The sequence below is a fragment of the Borostomias antarcticus genome (assembly GCF_949987555.1).
Source record: "Borostomias antarcticus genome assembly, chromosome: 6".
Taxonomy (NCBI): domain Eukaryota; kingdom Metazoa; phylum Chordata; class Actinopteri; order Stomiiformes; family Stomiidae; genus Borostomias; species Borostomias antarcticus.
In genome coordinates, this window is record NC_140239.1 from 29,537,139 (window position 1) to 29,556,791 (window position 19,653).

At 46.1% G+C, this 19,653-nt stretch overlaps 1 protein-coding gene across 1 annotated transcript in view; it reads left to right on the forward strand.

Moving 5' to 3' along the window:
* The window catches only part of brf1b (BRF1 general transcription factor IIIB subunit b), a gene marked incomplete at its 5' end in the record, with an annotated part of 68,997 nt that extends 55,715 nt beyond the window's left edge, over positions 1-13,282 (forward strand). Inside the window, 3 exons of the mRNA XM_084439723.1 lie at positions 6,233-6,284; positions 10,090-10,309; positions 10,972-13,282. Coding sequence (XP_084295849.1) covers positions 6,233-6,284; positions 10,090-10,309; positions 10,972-11,009 — 310 coding nt within the window. The 3' untranslated portion in view covers positions 11,010-13,282. The remainder of the gene's footprint in view (positions 1-6,232; positions 6,285-10,089; positions 10,310-10,971) is intronic.
* Between the last annotated feature and the right edge of the window lie 6,371 nt (positions 13,283-19,653).

Consider the following 19,653-nt stretch of genomic DNA (forward strand, 5'->3'; position numbering starts at 1 on the left):
GGTCTCGGGCACCACCAGTTAGGCTGGTTGGCAGATGAGCAAAAGAGGCAGAGCTGTACTCGTCTAGACCTCCACCCCACCCCCCCCAACCCACCCACCCACCCACCACCACCTCCCACTGTGGCACGCACCAACTCTCTTTTCATATATATTTATATCCTCACATCTGCTATGCGATATTGGCTCCTATTGAAATATGACTCCCCCCCCTCTCAACCCCCACTGTCAGATTGCATTGACATGCATTATTGACGCGCTGACATATGGGCCTGCCTGGAAAAAGCTCGGCCTTGGAGCCAGTGGAGCAGGGGGGCTATTTTAATGGCGCAAACTGGTTTTACAGTCGGGTCCGATGGTTTTCTTTTAAGCGCCGCTGCCCCCGCTCTGCGGTATTCTCAGATAGGTCTCTCTGAAAGAGCCCCGGTCTCTCCTCCATCTTCCCCCCGATAACTAGGAGCGGCATATCTGGGCTTGTGACTCGCATGTTAATAGAGGTGATCTTGGAGCCAAGGCTTTTCATGGGATCACGTTTTAAAGACACTACACTTATATTATTGTTATTTTAGACTTAGATAAATACTGGATTGATTCCTTTTTATAGAAATAGAGACTATCAACACGTGTGCCCGTGCTGGAAGCCGTGGACAGACAGATCGAGGCAGGTGAAAGCTGCTACTACCCTTCCCCCCCATTTTTTTTTTTTTTTACGACACTCACTACCGATGTGTGTGTGTTTTGTGTCTGAATGTGTGTTTCTGTAAATGGGACGGGGGTGCAATTGTGCATATTTGGGGACAGGAGGGTATCAGTGCCATCGAGGGTTGCTCGGAGAGCCGTGCGAATTATTGATGAGGGAGTCACAGGGGAGGAATGACCATTAGCAGGCGGATTAGTCTGGGGCCTCATCGCTCCATTACACCCCACATTGACCATCTGGCCACGGTGCCAGGGGCTTCGGAGAGGCATCGGGGCACATTTGGGGTACTGTCTGCATGCCAGCCGATCCCATTCATCCAAAGAGCCTCCTCCCTGACCCTTCTGTTGTCTTTCGATGACCCTCACAGCAAACCTGAGGTGTTGTACCTATTTTTAATCAAAGCGGCAGCACAACTTTAAAGTCACCATAATGCTGTCGTTTGCCCAATAAATGTGTCATTAAATATGATATGGTCTGTAACCCTCATTCTCTCATTCAGTAAACTACCCACCTCAGTCAGTCAATCGTTCAACTTTCGAGATTTTTCTTTTTTGTGCCGAGATCCGCAACATTTGCGCTATTTTCGACAGGATCTTAATGCTCTTAAACCGTGTCATTGCTGATATTGAGCATTGCCAGACGGTAAAAGCACAACACTAGCCAGATGTCATGTGGATCTCAGACTAGACATTGCTTATGCACACATGGGACGACAGTGTTGATTTTGTCACATTGTTTTCACACCCCCCAAAAGAACTCCCTTCTTTTGAAGTGAAAATAAGCTAACTGATACAAACCTTGTCAGTTCATTTGTTACATTCTTATATTTTGCAAATCTGTAAAAAAAAAAAAAACTCGGAAATTAAACTCCCTGTGTGTAAGCAGAGATGGTTTCTTATTGTGTATTGTGTATGATGTATTGTAGTGTTCTGTTGTGTGCTGTGTGTTTTGTTGCTTTTGTTGACTTTGGTCAACCTCGGTTGTTTTAAATGTGCTTTATAAATACAATTTGAGTTGAGTTGAGTTGAGGAAGGGACCAGCAGATAAACCAGACTCTGAAAGAGACTCTCAGCGCAATCCTACTGTAGGCATTACCAGAACCAACTGTACTGTGCACATCTTGGGCGGATTTAGCAACTTGGGGTTCGGCTCCATTCCATTCCAAATAGGATTAGGCGTGATTAGACGTTCCCCCTCGAAATGCTATTTCCGAATAGAACTGGAATGTAAGTGGAATTCACCCCAACCCTCTAGTCAAGAGACTCGATCTTCAACCCCTGACGACTACTTGCCCTCTACCTCAGGCTGTGTGTTGGTTGTGACAGCTGTGTGTCCCCTGAAATCGACATGGTGACACTGAGTTTTCAGGTCCTTTAGGGGATTAGTGATGGGTGCCGCGGTGTCTCACACAGCCATGATTCAGCTACTGTCAGCTAATGCCATGTGTCATTGTCAATAACTACCTTGGCTTTAGAATGTTGTGTACACACGACACGCACGCACACACACTAGCAGACACCCCCCCCCGATCACACACATACACACACTCTTACACCCTACCCAATCCCATTTTCAGGGCTAACACGATCGTCCCTGTGTTACAGCCTTTCAATTGCACCCCCATCATAAACTCATCAGAATAACCATCAGCAGAGCCCACAATATTCTCCCCAACCACACACACACACACACACACACACACACACACACACACACACACACACCGGTCTGCACCAGATGGCCAGGCTCTCCTGGGCCGTCCGAGAGAGCAGCCGTGGTAGCACCTCCGCGCCCTGCGGTCCTGGTCACATCAACCCTCCCTCCCTCTACAGAGCCGTTGTCACTTTGCATCGGACCTGCGAGTGTGCCCCCCCCCCAGGCCTCAGTCAGTCCACAGCCCAGCCCCTCCCAGACAGGCAGCAGAACGCCAGCGAGGTCAAGTCACTTTATTGTCTTTACAGAGATTTTGCTTGGGCTGCCTGCCCGCGCTGCCAGCCAAACATTTAACATCAAAACAGAGACATACAATAAATAAAAAGTGTATAATACAGCAGCAGGAATAAGTACAATCATATGAACTGTGTAGTTATTTCACTTCGTTCAGAAGTTCTATGGACAGGGGAACGAAGGATTTTATGAATCTGTTCAAATAAGGTAAGAACACGGACACCGGGGGTCAAAGTTCAGCCGGAGCCATATTTATAGCTCGCCGCCGAGAAACCTCCGGATGTCTAGACGCAGCCGTCTCTACTCCCCGGTAACGCTTCTGGATCTGACCGCCCCGCCGGCCGCCGGCGCGCATCCGTGGACGGACTGCTGAATAAGCGCCGATCGCGGCGGGATCATGGAGTTTATTTCTTTTCAGTGTCTTCTTCCCTGCTTTATGTTTCAGACCTGCAAACTTGTCCCCTTTTGGCTACAGTCACCTTTTTTATGTTAACCATGGTAGTTTCAGTGAATCTAGAGGGTTTTAGTTTTGTATGTTGTCATCTTTTTCACTACTCCAGAGTTTGCAGGTCTGATGTTTAGTCTGACGGTGAATAACAGGTTGCGTCGTGTGGATCTGATCTATTAAAGATGCCCATGCAGTATGGGAGGAAAAGGACAGGGAGACCCTAGAGATAGTAACTAACCACTGCATGTATTTGGCTGTAAATTGAGTCGTGGTTCTCATCAGAACTAGACAAGTGGCTTGCTTGTCAATCACTCTGCGTGCGTGTGTGTGTGTGTGTGTGTGTGTGTGTGTGTGTGCGCGAAGGCACTTAGTTGTCTGCGTTTCTTTGAAATGGCTCTCTGTTATTGCATTGGTCCGTTCATTCCGGGAGGGGGTGGGGGTGGGGGGTGAATGCATTTGGAGAATTGAATTTGAAAACCATATAAATAACCCTAATCAAAACCTGATTGGATTGGCAGCTGCTTTCATTCCGGACGGCTGCGGAGCGATCGACCAATCAGACGGCAGTACGCTCCCCATGTGCGTTCTGCGGAATTGCAATCGATACCATCCCCTCCTCTCCATCAGCCTAGAAGGGAAGGCCAGGGGCTCCGCAACGATATCCAAACCCACCCAGTCTCCTCGACCTCTGACCTGTAGCGCGTCTCCGTCCGGGCGGGCCGCATTGCGCCACGGACGTCGGCGATTCTTCACGCCCTCGGTTCAATTTCCACACGCGCGTATCCAAACATATCTCTATATCCAGCGGTTCAGTAGCAGCAGGGTGCATGGTGCTCCTATGACAGGATCATTTCCAGCTGACTATATTTAACCACAAAAAAAAAGCCGAGAAACCCTGAAGTTCGGCTCGGGAATACAGTACGCTGCTATTACCCCCCCCCCCCCCCCCCCCCCCGCCTTCTGGCTATAAGTGTATTAGTCACAGCTGGGCGAGGGGGATGAGCTCCCGGTCCAAGTCTGCTCTCTCTTTCCTACGTGGACTTGAGGAGGAAGTCTCCGATATCCCGGCCCTTCTAATACAGTATGTTGGCTCAGAGAAACATTAAACGCTTGAAGATGGAACGCGCTTTCCGAGAGAGTTCCAGCCTCCCCCTCTCCCGTGATGGCCGTCTAGAAATATAAAATCTGATCATTGTTTTCAACCGGGGAATGGCGTTACGCTCGCACATCATTCACTCTCCTCCGACCGGGCAGATGGTTAACGTCGGCCGCCATTCCTAATGAGCCGTGACGAAGGCGGAGAAAGAGAGGAGAGAGAGAGAGAGAGAGAGAAGAGAGAGAGCCCCGCTCTGCTAACGACGGTCCCTCCCTGCCCCTCCCTCTCTAATCCCTCCCCCCCCTACCCCTCCCTCTCTAATCCCTCCCCCTCCCCCCTAAGCAGATTAATTAGCGGCACTTTCCCTTATCGGACAGGAAAGCACTCACACTGAGTCCTGGGGGAGACCCCCGTCCTCCTCTAATAAGGAGGGGAGGGGAGAGGAGAGGAGGAGAGGAAGGGAGGTGAGAACAGAGGAGGGGAGGGGAGAGGAGAGGAGGGGAGAACAGAGGAGAGGGGAGGAAGGGAGGGGAGAAGAGAGAAGGGGAGAGGAGGTTTAGAGGAGGAGAGGGGAGAGGAGGTTTAGAGGAGGAGAGGGGAGAGGAGGTTTAGAGGAGAGCGTAGGGTAGAGGGGAGAGGAGGAGATTGTAGGATAGAGGAGAGGAGGTTTAGAGGAGGGGTTGGAGAGGGGAGGGGAGAGGAGGTTTAGAGGAGGAGAGGGGAGAGGAGGAGAGGGGAGGGGAGAGGAGGTTTAGAGGAGGAGAGGGGAGAGGAGGAGAGGGGAGGGGAGAGGAGGTTTAGAGGAGGAGAGGGGAGAGGAGGAGAGGGGAGAGGAGGAGAGGGGAGGGGAGAGGAGGTTTAGAGGAGGAGAGGGGAGAGGAGGAGAGGGGAGGGGAGAGGAGGTTTAGAGGAGGAGAGGGGAGAGTAGGTTTAGAGGAGGGGAGGAGAGAGGAGAGGAGGGGAGGAGGAGGGGAGGGGAGGGGAGGGGGTGGGATGAGTCCCAGCATTCAATTATTAGGACCCGTTTGTAGGGATGATGTTTTGATTTATGTGAGACACACTTTACTTTTATGTCTATGTTCATAGCTAGTTTGTGTTTTATCTATGTTTATAGCTAGTCTGCGTTTATTATTTAAGATGGTTGATAATGTGTATGTGGACATTATGGTACCATTATGGTTTTGCCAACTTCATGTAATAAAAGTGTAAAGCGAGCTTGAAGGTGCCAGCCTGCTAATGGTCTATTATATTCACCTATCCAGAGGCCATTTCAATTACACCTTGCTGCTAGAACAAATTGAAACGTGAAAATGTCTTTTGAGCCTTTCTCACCCCCGCAAAAACGTTTTATTCAAAGGTTTGAACTTCTAATAGTTGTAAAAAAATTAAAATTAAAAATTAAACAGTAGACTGCCCACTCTCCTCTCAGAGAAATGCATGAGGAACGTCCTTGCAAATCAGTTTTTAGGAACTGCCAGTTAATTGGAGCCCAGTGCCTCTGCATCCCCCTTCTCACTGTGGGTTTCAAAGTCACCCTGTTTCAACTCTTCCAGAGGCTCATTTCCCCCTTAAACCCTTAAGACTAATTAATGTTTTTTTATATAAGCCTATAGCATTAGCCTTATATCATAGCGTTTGATGTTAGAAGCTGATTTCTGAGAGACCCACCATGGTGAGACCCACCATGATATCAATGCCAGAAGGATTTCTTCAAGCCTCAACAGTGATTAATATGTCTAATATTCTTCTGAAAATGTAATGGATAATGGGGTTAGTAGCAGGTGAGGGCCATGTCATTAATATAATGTGTGGTGTAGTATTATGTTATACAGTGTAAACACCTGCCTGTTCTATAATGACATGGAACAGATCATCCAGTCAGGTCTCATTATGCTGATGCATATTGAGTGATGAACGCTGGCCAGTGGGCAATGTACCTCTATGAGCCTCTCAGCTGTAGAACTGTACAACGTTGTCATGTGTTGCGTTGCTGTTCTCACAACGGTGACGCTGATGATTGTTAACCCCGCCTCCTCTCTTTCAGACTCCGCCCACTCATATCATCCACCCCCAAGAAGAAAAGAGTCACGTCACAGGTGAGCCACAGTTCGCACATAGCAAAATAAAAACAAGTGTTCCTTTTATATACCCTTTAATGTAAAACTTGTGTCAAACAAACCAACTCGTTAAGACTGACCTGGACCTGGAGTTAACGTGGCTGATTGGATATTGCATGTGGGCATGTGCAGTGAACTAGGATTCTGTTGTATACCAATCAGTGCATTGCATCAGCTGGAAGTCGCCTGACTCTCAGACAGTGAATTGCCAGAGAAATCAAACTTTTGATGAGAGCCCTTCCAGACCCTCGCATTTAGAAAATGTAAATGGGTGTGCGATTCAGAGTTGGAAGTGGTTTTGATTGATTTGCACCCAATTTCCATGCCGATACACAGCAATCCATGTGCACCAGTGAAATTGTGTTGAAATTGCTTCGAGTGTCGGCTTAAGACGGCAATTAGTTTGTTTAATCAACTAGTTAAAGCCATAAAAGATCACGTTTCTGCAAACTACTTTCTGTGACATACCTTTCTATGTACCTATCCCAATGTTTCCACTGGTAATGTTTAGCTGTGGTGTGGCGCAACGGCAAAATCCTTGCCGCCACACCAGACATTTGATACAAAAAATAATAATAGGCTACAAATTAGGCTATATACTAAAGTCTTATATTAAAACTTTCGAAATATTTCTGCCTAAATGTGCTTTCAAAACCATGATAATGTCGTGCCCGCATTTTTATTTTCAACAATAGCTTGTGAATGCTGCTTTCTGTGGTCAACTCAAGACGTGAAGGGATGTTTTCTTCAGCGAGCCATTACAAAATAATGTCGGCTAGTGTTTAACCAGTTTTGAACTGGACCAAAATGTGCTGGTAGGCTACTCAGGTACTAGGGTACATAGCAGTTTAAAATATATTAATGTTTGTAATCAATAAGTGAACTCATATACAGCGTAGAGCTAGAGAACGTTCCAGTAAGAAGTGCCGACAGCGCCTAGCTGTCCAAGCTGTGTCAAATCCCACGTGTTTCAGCAGCGTCTGACCCAGCGCCGTGCTGTGAGGCTCCACGTGATCGTCTGACAGCAGCCCTACGAGCCGCACTGGCTAGCCAAGCTGACCAGGGCTCCCTGTAGGGTGTTGATGGTGGCCCACGTCAGCGGAGCGACTGGTCATCTCGTCCCCCAGACCTCCTGCCACGCGGGCCCCAGCGGGCCCTCCTCCCTGACTGACGGACCCTCAGTATACCCTGAAGACGCTCCCGCAATATGTCCTGGCAGGAGAGAGAAGAACAGGGGCGATGATTGAATGAGAGAGAGAGAGAGAGAGAGAGAGAGAGAGGAAGAGAGAAAGAGGGGGGAGACAGAGAGAAATAAAGAGAGAGAGGGGGGGGAGAAAGGGAGAAATAGAGAGAGAGAGAGGGGGGGGGGAGAGAGAGAGGGGGGGGGGGGAGGGAGAAATAAAGAGAGAGAGAGAGAGAGGGGGGAGAAGGGAGAAATAGAGAAAGGAAGAGAGAAATAGAGAGGGAGAGAGAGGGGAGAAGAGAGAGAGAGGGGAGATAGGGAGAAATAAAGAGAGAGAGAGAGGTGTGGGAGAAAGGGAGAAATGAAGAGAGAGAGAGAGAGAGGGGGGAGAAAGGGAGAAATAGAGAAAGAGGAAGAGAGAAATAGAGAGGGAGAGAGGGGAGAAGAGAGAAATAAAGAGAGAGAGAGGGGGGAGAAAGGGAGAAATAGAGAAAGGAAGAGAAATAGAGAGGGAGAGAGAGGGGAGAAGAGAGAAATAAAGAGAGAGAGAGAGAGAGGGGGGAGAAAGGGAGAAATAAAGAGAGAGAGAGAGAGGGGGGAGAAAGGGAGAAATAGAGAAACAGGAAGAGAGAAATAGAGAGGGAGAGAGAGAGGGGAGAAGAGAGAAAGGCAGTTCTATAATTAGTTTTGAGCTCCTCCCCTCTCCAGTATACGATGACTAATTAGGCCTCTCGTACCTCCGGGCGGTACTTCCCTTCCTCTTGCAAATGCCTGCTGGGTAATGCGGTCCTACTGTTTGGATTTGACTCTCTTTCTCTCATTCTTTGTTCTTTGTGCAGCTCTTTATGTAGCACTCGGGTGCTGCTAGTGCAGGAAAAGCAGAAACTACGGATGCAACGATTGTGAAATTCATGGCCGGTACCGATAACAATTTGGCCGATAGCCGTTGCCGATACATATCCTTTTTTTATGCTTTGTTTATTTTGTTTTTGTTGTTATATACTTCCCCTTTCATGCCAGGGAAAGAAATCCACATTATAAAAAAAATAACGGAACTGTTTTAAAGTCTTTCAGTGCTTCATCACACCGTCTTTGAATGAGCACAAATTCAATCATACAAATGTATGGAACAACCTTTAATATAACCTAATACAGTATAACATGACAAAGATTCGTTGTGTGAAAAATAGCCTTTTAAGCAGTGTTAATTTTGATTTAGTTTTAGTCAGTCTTTTGACTAAAATGCTATTTAGTTTTAGTCAGATTGTATTCATTTGAATTGTTTTAGTTTTAGTCTAGTTTTAGTTACTAAATAGCATTAAGATTTTAGTCGACTAAATCTACTGTCGACTAAATCTACTGACAGGTTTAGCTAAAGTGTAATGCATGATTTAACCATTTCTCTAGAATTTCCTAAATCATATAGACTCCTGAAGGAAACATCTATTAGACTGATGGACAAAGCTACTGAATTACATTTCTATGTGCTCTCGTTGCATGTGTTAAGTTTTCAGCGTGAGCCACGACTTTCATTGAAATCTCAGCGTTCTGATTGGATCTCTTCCCAAATCGTCCCTCCCTAACATTTTTGTCTAGTTTTTATTTGTTGACGAAAATGTCAATAGATTCCGTCATAGTTTTTATTCATCAAAGGTCGTCAACGAATAATTTTCGTCATAGTTTTCGTTTACAAAATTAACACTGCTTTTTATCCTGCTATACAACTAGCCTCGTGAGACCATCCTGATGTCGCGAGCTCACGTTGTAACTCGCAAATCAAACATTTTGAGCCCGATCGGAAAACGATCTCGCCAATCAGCGTTGGTCCTGAGGAATTTGAAATACAAACGGCTACGCTGGGCGGGTTTATAACAGTGAGGAGCGGTTGAAGTTAGCGCGTGAGAGGACCTTTTCAGATTTTTTTTCAGATAGTTCATCCAATCACCTGCCAAGTAGTTTTGAAAGTGCCTGCCCTTTTCCAAACAGTTTCCAACGGAGAGTTCCCAGATGGTTATGAATGTCATCTGACATTACTGTATTTGCTGATTGGCCGAACTGCTGTCGATGAATGTCATCATACAGTGATGTATTTACCGATTGGCCGATGGCAGTCAGGCAAATACCTGCTGATCCCAATGTACGGCCAGTAAATCGGTGCATCGGTATCAGAAACATATGTAATGTTGGATTAACTTCCGTTTTGGGGGAATGCCGAAGATGACTTAGCCATTCATCTCTATGCAAGGAACAAGGTTTGACAATGTCACTAGCCATGTTTTCATCCACTTGTCAATTGAATTATGTGAGGATCGCTAAAAATATGAATGCGAATAAAGCCGCTGAATGTGCGTTTCCATTTAGAGCTTTAAATCGGATAAAGCATTTATCACAAAAGCCTTTTATCGAACAAGAGAAAATCCGACGAGATCGACAGTACAAACTTTTTGTCGATTTTCATGACTTTTAATCGAATTTTACTGTTTCCATAAAGCATTTTTAATTCGATATAACTTAATTCACATAAAACGTGTGGATGGAAACATGGCTTCTGTCAGAAGTGGCGTACAGTGGTAAGATTCCCAACTCTGGTCGTCTTTCCAGGTCACTCCCAATGTCGGCACAGCTGCAGCCCAAGCTCGGCCTAGCCCGTCCACCGCGCCGGCCCTGACCTCTGACCCCCTGACCTGTGACCCCGTGGCCGCCCCGCTGGAGCCGGAGGAGAGCCTAGCGCTGCCCTGCGCTGAGGCAGGGGAGGAAGAGGAGGAGGAGGAGGAGGTGGACGAGCCCTGCGTCAGCGCCCTGCAGCTCATGGGGGGCAACGGTGAGTGAACGGACACACACACACACACACACACACACACACACACACACACACACACCAGACACATCACCTACACACACACACACGCACACACACACACACACCAGACACACACACACACACACACACCAGACATATCACCTACACACACACACACACACACGCACACACTCACCTACACACACACACACACAGGCACACACTCACCTACAAACACCCACACACACACACAGACACATCACCTACAGGTACACACACACACACACACACACACACACACACATACACACCAGACACATCACCTACACACATACACACACACACACACGCACACACTCACCTACACACACACACACACACACACACACACACACACACACACACACACACACCTACACACACATCTTCACAGTTTTAAATACTGCATATACATCCATGCATACTCACACACTGAATCATAACATGCAGCGCACACATTCTATCCAGGGAGCGACTGCTGCTCAACCGATACCCTACGATCTGAAGCAAGTCATCCATTTGTGTCAGCCTGAAGACAAGCCCAGTCATAACGACCCTGCAACTGTAAACCTGATACACTTCAGTTAGCAAAAGCCAAACCAAATGACTTTCTAACTCAAACCTTTCTTCTTCTTTTATTTTAGAGTATGGCTGTGAGGCTGAAGAGGAAGAAGTATACTAGCTTTTCCTGTCCCTATATTTCCTCCTTTCTTCTCTGTGAGAGAGGTGAGACTCTCACCATTAAGGACACTCGTTTGAGGGGAGGATGAGACGATCTTCAGCCACTATTCAGATCACGGGAACGGGATGGGATTCGGTCCGGGACTAAATGAATCAACTGTCTGTTAGAAAAAAAAGAAAGGGGGCCATTTCAGGGCTGGGATCTGGAGGGCATTAAGAATAGAGACGTTTCAGGCAATGAAGACAGAGCAGAAGGGAGAGCTTTATACGGACCGCTTGGTGATCAGTGGTTATGAATGGTCCCTTAGCTGGAACGGCCATTATCCTGGCCTCCAGCTCGCCGAGTTTTCATGACCTCTGAGCCAAGAATATACAATTTGATCTCGGCGCTCCGTTTCCTACCTCTGCTTTTCATGAACAAGCGTAGTACTTGTTCACCGTCCTCACGGGAGGTAAAGATTTTTTTTTAGTATAAATCAAGAAGTGCGTACTCCCTTCCGATGATCCGTGTGGAGCTTAGAGAGGAGGTTATACTAGAGAATTGGGATGCAGCACCAAGCTCTTTGTTCACTCAGTGGGCAATTAGAGGGCAGCCCGGCAGTGGGTACAGAATGGGGCATTTTGCCATGACTGCGCCGTGTTTTGTAGAGAATGATCGGGCACTTGGGGACAGAGCCTTTCAACCCAGCTAGGTGGTTGTGTAATTGTCGTAATGGCCACTGAGTGGATTGAGTTCACTCTCACCTTACCAGCAGTGCTGTCTGAGCATTCAGCACAAAATGGCTCTCCATAAAACCCCACTTTTTAAAAACCAGAGGAGGATGCTTTTCTTTTTAACTCTGATATTTTTTATCCTTCGGGACCTTGTAGACTTTTTATCGAGCCACCTTGGAATTGAAAATGAATCAACATTTTACTTTCAGGCGCTCCAATTCCTGTCTTAGTACATTTTGTAGAATATTCTCCGATGGTTGTCACATGCCGGAATTCACAAAATGCCGTTTTGTTACTGATGTAAGAGCTTTTTAGATAATTGAGCTGCTTGAAAGGCATTAGGTTGTATAATCCAGCTATTGGTTCCAAACAGCCCTGTTGTCAGAACAAAGGTTTTCCCAGCAACTGAACCCAGAATATACTGTAGGCACCATGAACAATGCTATACATTTACTATGGTAGCTTTTTTGGTCAAACCGTCTTTTTCAGCCCAGCATTTTGCCATCTCAAGATGGGGGTGCATTTTACCGATGGAGACCAAGTGTGTAGAAATACAAAGGCAGCTCTCGAATGGTAGTACGGTATGTGCTACAGTAGCACATCATTCCAAAAAAAAAAAAAAGATACGCTTACTGAAATCATATTTTGTTTATTGTAATGCTGTTGCATGTAGTGTTGCTATTTCATCTTTTATACTTAATGAAATATAATTAATTAAATATTTTAATTATAGTTTATGTGATATGCACAGATCAGCCGCAAGATTAAAACCACTTGCCTAATATTGTGTAGGTCCCCCTCACCACCAAAACAGCTCTGACCCTTCAAGGGTTTTTAAAATCATGTGGAAATAACTCTCCCTCTAACAATATTTTTTTATAGCATTGTAGCAACTAATGTTATAAATAACAATGTTATAAACTACCGATCAAATCATCAAATACAAGCATCAAATACAACAAAGTAACACAATCGGATACAAACACACATGTACATACAAATATAAATGCAGAAGTCCAAATAGAGGAGTCCATGCCTCAACAGGTCAGAGCTGTTTAGGAGGCACAAGGGGACAGACTCACACAACATTACCGTGTACCTGTACGTGGTTTTTAACCTTGTGGCTGAGTGGACGTATGAGTGTAAATATGATTTCTTGTTCTGTTGTCAGTTCATGTTTGTAGTGTGAAGTGATCCTGAAAAGACATGGAATATAAGCCAGATTTCTTTTTTTTCTTTTTTTTTTTATATTAGTCGCCTGTGTTGTAGGGCATAGTTATAGTATGACATTGTTCTGATTTCATGGCTTTGTATAATTGTGAAAATGAAACTGTAAAAAAGATAATTGCCCTGCTTATTATACTGGCTGTACAGTGTCAGCTAGACCAGGGTGGGAATGGTCTTCGGGTGAATTGCTTTTAGTGTGCTTGATGTATTATTGATGTAAGAGAAGGAGTGGAGATTTCTCGTTATTGCAAACCATTCAGCATGAGAGGCAAACACATCCTTACCAATTTGACTGCAGGAAAAGTAATTTTGTGTGATTTTATCACCAGCTTTCGTCCGAGATGTTTTTTTTAGCATTTGATCTCTGTATCAGTGAATGAGCAGTAGTTTACCACAATCGCCAACATTCCCTTTATGTCAGTGAATAAACTCACTATAGAATTCTCGTCTTGTTTGTTGCTTGTTTCTTCTATACATTTGACTTATAGATGTTCAGTAGGCCTGATGGTATGATTGATTCTTATCTTATGGTATCTTAATCGACACAATAACCCCCCCCCTCCGGGTGCCATCATACCTTGGACTCCACTGATGCTGGACTTCTCTCCATCCCTCACACCAAACGATCCACCCTCGCTGAGCGAGCTTTCTCTGCTGCTGCCCCCGGGCCCTGGAACTCCCTCCCACCTCCCCTGCGTGGCTCTGACTCCATCAGCCTCTTCAAAAAACGACTAAAAACGCACCTCTCACCTTCCCACAGCATGGCCAGGGTTCAGAGTACCGCTGTTGTTTTTAGTCCCTTTAGATTTTTAATTTTTTATCTTTTTACCCACCCTTTACTATATTATGTACTGTAGAAGTGTCCTTGAGTTTGAGAAAGGTGCTTTTATAATCCAATCTCTTATTATTATTATTATTATTATTATTAACAACAAAAGTTACAATTCATGCTCCCAATAAAGCACTGTTAAGAGAATGAAAGGGAAATCAACATGAACAATATGTTTCAAATTGATGTATTGCTACCCAAAAGGAATGACATCAAATACAGCATTAGATCCTATACTGACCACCTGTTTTAATTGGGTTCGCTTGAATTCAGGCTTCAAAATGAAGGTGAAAGGTCAGCGTAGGGTTCACAGGTCCACCGTGCGTTCAGGTCCACTGATCTATGATCGGAGATGACAAGCTGCACTTGACCTGCTCACTCCTTGGAGAATAGACCTCCACTGGGCTAATTAAGACTGGGATCAATAGGGAAATGAAGAGATGGGCTAGAATAGTGAAAGAGTTGGGGAATGGGAAGAAGAGGCTTAAAACCGACCTAGTATCTTCCTCTCTGCTCCATGAGTGGACATGGGCACTCAGTTCATTGGGTTTGCTTGATGATCTGTCAAATCATCCGTCTTGTGAGCATCTGTTCATCTGCTTCAGGTCTGAACAGGCCCGCTGACCTTGGGAGTGGCTGAACGGCCTCATTGAAGCTTTGTTATACTATAGTGGGTTGGACACCTCAAGATTTCTGGACTGTAGGGTTCTCCAGTTCTGACCTTGCAAGCCACTGAAAAACATGTTAATATTCATGATAAAATATAATATACTGTATCAACGATCAATCAATTAAATGCTATTTATATGGTGCGTTTCATACATAGTTTTTGATCCTTTTGTACTTGGCCAGTATCAGATTTGAATGCATTGTGGTCCAGACGGTATTGTATTTCAACAGGCGTGTCAGTGCGGGAACATAATCCTGCACTCTTAGAAGGCTCTTCAACTCTGGAGTTTGATATCTCTGCTTTTAACACTCTCAAAACGCAACCTTGCTTCCTGCCGACGTACCGAATCCTCTTGGGGCCCTGCTTTACCATGTGGCAGTCATGTTGTAGTTTGTGCATGAACCCAGTCATACTCTGTGTCAGAATTAATCTGATTCCGGTTCTGATTCTGCTTAGTTAGCCTAGCCTAAATTCCAACAGAAACCCCAACATGACTCAAGATTGGGTAAGATTCTGTCAGCATGTGTTCGTTATGTTGGCGTCCCATGACTGCATTCAGCACTGAAGCTACAGCACCATTTTGTATTTGAGATTCCACTCCCATTTTCAGACATACCACATACTGTATGTTGAAGTCTTATTTTTGAGATGAGTCCTCATCTGACACACATTGCAAACTAAAAATAATAATAAATCTACATTTTCAGCTAAATGTTTACCATTAACATTTCAGTCTACCATCCTCCTGCACCAGAATAACGTTATCAAAACTGAGTAAAGGAAAGGAATGCAAAGGAATTTGCAAAGATAGAGAGACATCCATAATGCATTTAACTAGTGGCTAAAAGCGACTGCGAAAACAAATTCTCAGGACGAAGGTCTGAGATTGAATTTGAAATTCCTCTAATGGAGCCTTTACACATGGACCACTTCCTCTATCGTTATTATATCAGGGCGAGGTACTTTCTTAATCTCTTAACACTGACCTCAATTTTATTACAAATGAAAGGGCTTGTGTCAAAAGGGTTTTTGGCCGTGTTTATAAAGTTATAAAGTGTTCAATGAAAGAATCCCGTTCCTTCAGCCTTGCATCCTGACCACCAGGAAACCCGACACTCCACACTTCTGGTAACCGATTTACCCCCTCGTCTTCCCTTTCATATTTGATCTTTTTCCTCTTTTGATTCTAGTAAGTGATCCCTGCTCTGGCGGTGCCCTTTCTAGATCTGGTGCCTGGTGTTAAGCTCTTCAAAGCTACACCCACCTTCTTTGGCTTGTGCTTTTGTGTTTCGGTTGAAAGATCTCATGTGTTGGAGATAAGGACCACCTGGTGCTGGTAAAACGTTAAGAATCAGGGTTTTATTTCTATTTTGATTAAATAAGTTATCTTTATACATTTTCCGTTTTTACAGTCAGATATGTATCTAGCCTTACAAAGCAAACATGTAGAGGAAAGTCGCTGTAATAAAGCAGGCAATGTTCCTCATTCTCTATGTCTCAGGAGCAGACTTAACAGGACTGTGTCTGGACACCACCACAGCGGTGCATCTTGGGTAGGGAGGTTGTATAGCGGTCTCTTACCTCTTTATTGCCTCAATGCTGTCGTCTGTTTGCCTGCGTACATAGTTGGCTACTGATTGTATTAATTAACATTTTCGGAAAGACTTGAGAAAATTTAGAATATAATAAATTCCTTTAGGACTTTGTGTGTCAATCATGTACCAACTTAGAAATGTTATAATGTTCCCTCCACCCATCTCTAATTACAGGGAATGAGGTGTAACATTATTTGGGCTAGTTTGGTCAAATTTCAAGTCTTATCTAGCAAATGATGAAACTAATTAGTAACCGAGTTGCATAGAAATGGGGATGGAGACACACAGTGCACACACACCCCCCAGGGAACTAATTTATATAAACCTCAGCCACAGCTGTAAGACACAGACAAACTGCTAGCGAATGTTTACAGTCTGGAGGGGGAGAATCCGCCCCTCGATGCTGCTTCTGTCTGCCAGAGGGAATGAGAAAATAGAGATGCAGAGAGCAATAAAGACAAGAAAGAAAGAAAGAAAGAAAGAAAGAAAGAAAGAAAGAAAGAAAGAAAGAAAGGGAGTGAGAAACGGTGAGAAGGAGATGCACAGAGACAAAGGCGAAGAGAGAGATAACCCCTGAAACAGAGGAAAGGAGGGAGAGTGAGAGAGACCTATTAGAGACGGATGCACTCACACACACACATGCACACACACACACACTCACACACATGCACACGCACACACATGCACACTCACACACACACATGCACACACACACATGCGCACTCACACACACATGCGCACTCACACACACACTCACACACATGCACACACACATGAACACACTCACACACATGCACACTCACACACACACATGCGCACTCACACACATGCACACACACATGGACACACTCACACACAAACTCTCACACACACACATACACTGTACACACACACATGCGCACGCACACACACACACACACAGAGGCAGAGCACTGCAGACACAAAGAGAGAGGAGGAAGACTTTGACAAACAGACAGGGAAGAAGGGGGCGTGAGAGAAAAACAGGATCAGCGAGAGAGACAGAGAACCAGTCAGGAAGAGAGGAAATGAGGACAGAGAACGAGACAGGAAGAGAGGACATGAGGACAGAGAACCAGTCAGGAAGAGAGGACATGAGGACAGAGAACGAGACAGGAAGAGAGGACATGAGGACAGAGAACCAGTCAGGAAGAGAGGACATGAGGACAGACAGAGAACCAGTCAGGAAGAGAGGACATGAGGACAGAGAACGAGACAGGAAGAGAGGACATGAGGACAGAGAACCAGACAGGAAGAGAGGACATGAGGACAGACAGAGAACCAGACAGGAAGAGAGGACATGAGGACAGACAGAGAACCAGTCAGGAAGAGAGGACATGAGGACAGACAGAGAACCAGACAGGAAGAGAGGACAGGAGGACAGAGAACGAGACAGGAAGAGAGGACATGAGGACAGACAGAGAACCAGTCAGGAAGAGAGGACATGAGGACAGACAGAGAACCAGACAGGAAGAGAGGACATGAGGACAGACAGAGAACCAGTCAGGAAGAGAGGACATGAGGACAGACAGAGAACCAGACAGGAAGAGAGGACAGGAGGACAGAGAACGAGACAGGAAGAGAGGACATGAGGACAGACAGAGAACCAGTCAGGAAGAGAGGACATGAGGACAGAGAACGAGACAGGAAGAGAGGACATGAGGACAGACAGAGAACCAGTCAGGAAGAGAGGACATGAGGACAGAGAACGAGACAGGAAGAGAGGACATGAGGACAGACAGAGAACCAGTCAGGAAGAGAGGACATGAGGACAGAGAACGAGACAGGAAGAGAGGACATGAGGACAGAGAACCTGACAGGAAGAGAGGACATGAGGACAGAGAACCAGACAGGAAGAGAGGACATGAGGACAGAGAACGAGACAGGAAGAGAGGACATGAGGACAGACAGAGAACCAGTCAGGAAGAGAGGACATGAGGACAGAGAACGAGACAGGAAGAGAGGACTTGAGGACAGACAGAGAACCAGTCAGGAAGAGAGGACATGAGGACAGACAGAGAACCAGTCAGGAAGAGAGGATATGAGGACAGACAGAGAACCAGTCAGGAAGAGAGGACATGAGGACAGACAGAGAACCAGACAGGAAGAGAGGACTTGAGGACAGACAGAGAACCAGTCAGGAAGAGAGGACATGAGGACAGACAGAGAACCAGACAGGAAGAGAGGACATGAGGACAGACAGAGAACCAGTCAGGAAGAGAGGACATGAGGACAGACAGAGAACCAGTCAGGAAGAGAGGACATGAGGACAGAGAACGAGACAGGAAGAGAGGACATGAGGACAGAGAACCAGACAGGAAGAGAGGACATGAGGACAGACAGAGAACCAGACAGGAAGAGAGGACATGAGGACAGACAGAGAACCAGTCAGGAAGAGAGGACATGAGGACAGACAGAGAACCAGACAGGAAGAGAGGACAGGAGGACAGAGAACGAGACAGGAAGAGAGGACATGAGGACAGACAGAGAACCAGTCAGGAAGAGAGGACATGAGGACAGACAGAGAACCAGACAGGAAGAGAGGACATGAGGACAGACAGAGAACCAGTCAGGAAGAGAGGACATGAGGACAGACAGAGAACCAGACAGGAAGAGAGGACAGGAGGACAGAGAACGAGACAGGAAGAGAGGACATGAGGACAGACAGAGAACCAGTCAGGAAGAGAGGACATGAGGACAGAGAACGAGACAGGAAGAGAGGACATGAGGACAGACAGAGAACCAGTCAGGAAGAGAGGACATGAGGACAGAGAACGAGACAGGAAGAGAGGACATGAGGACAGACAGAGAACCAGTCAGGAAGAGAGGACATGAGGACAGAGAACGAGACAGGAAGAGAGGACATGAGGACAGAGAACCAGACAGGAAGAGAGGACATGAGGACAGAGAACGAGACAGGAAGAGAGGACATGAGGACAGAGAACCAGACAGGAAGAGAGGACATGAGGACAGAGAACCTGACAGGAAGAGAGGACATGAGGACAGAGAACCAGTCAGGAAGAGAGGACATGAGGACAGACAGAGAACCAGTCAGGAAGAGAGGACATGAGGACAGACAGAGAACCAGTCAGGAAGAGAGGATATGAGGACAGAGAACGAGACAGGAAGAGAGGACTTGAGGACAGACAGAGAACCAGTCAGGAAGAGAGGACATGAGGACAGAGAACGAGACAGGAAGAGAGGACTTGAGGACAGACAGAGAACCAGTCAGGAAGAGAGGACATGAGGACAGACAGAGAACCAGTCAGGAAGAGAGGATATGAGGACAGACAGAGAACCAGTCAGGAAGAGAGGACATGAGGACAGACAGAGAACCAGACAGGAAGAGAGGACTTGAGGACAGAGAACCAGTCAGGAAGAGAGGATATGAGGACAGACAGAGAACCAGACAGGAAGAGAGGACATGAGGACAGACAGAGAACCAGTCAGGAAGAGAGGACATGAGGACAGACAGAGAACCAGACAGGAAGAGAGGACATGAGGACAGACAGGAAACCAGACAGGAAGAGAGGACATGGGGACAGAGAACCAGACAGGAAGAGAGGACATGAGGACAGACAGAGAACCAGAC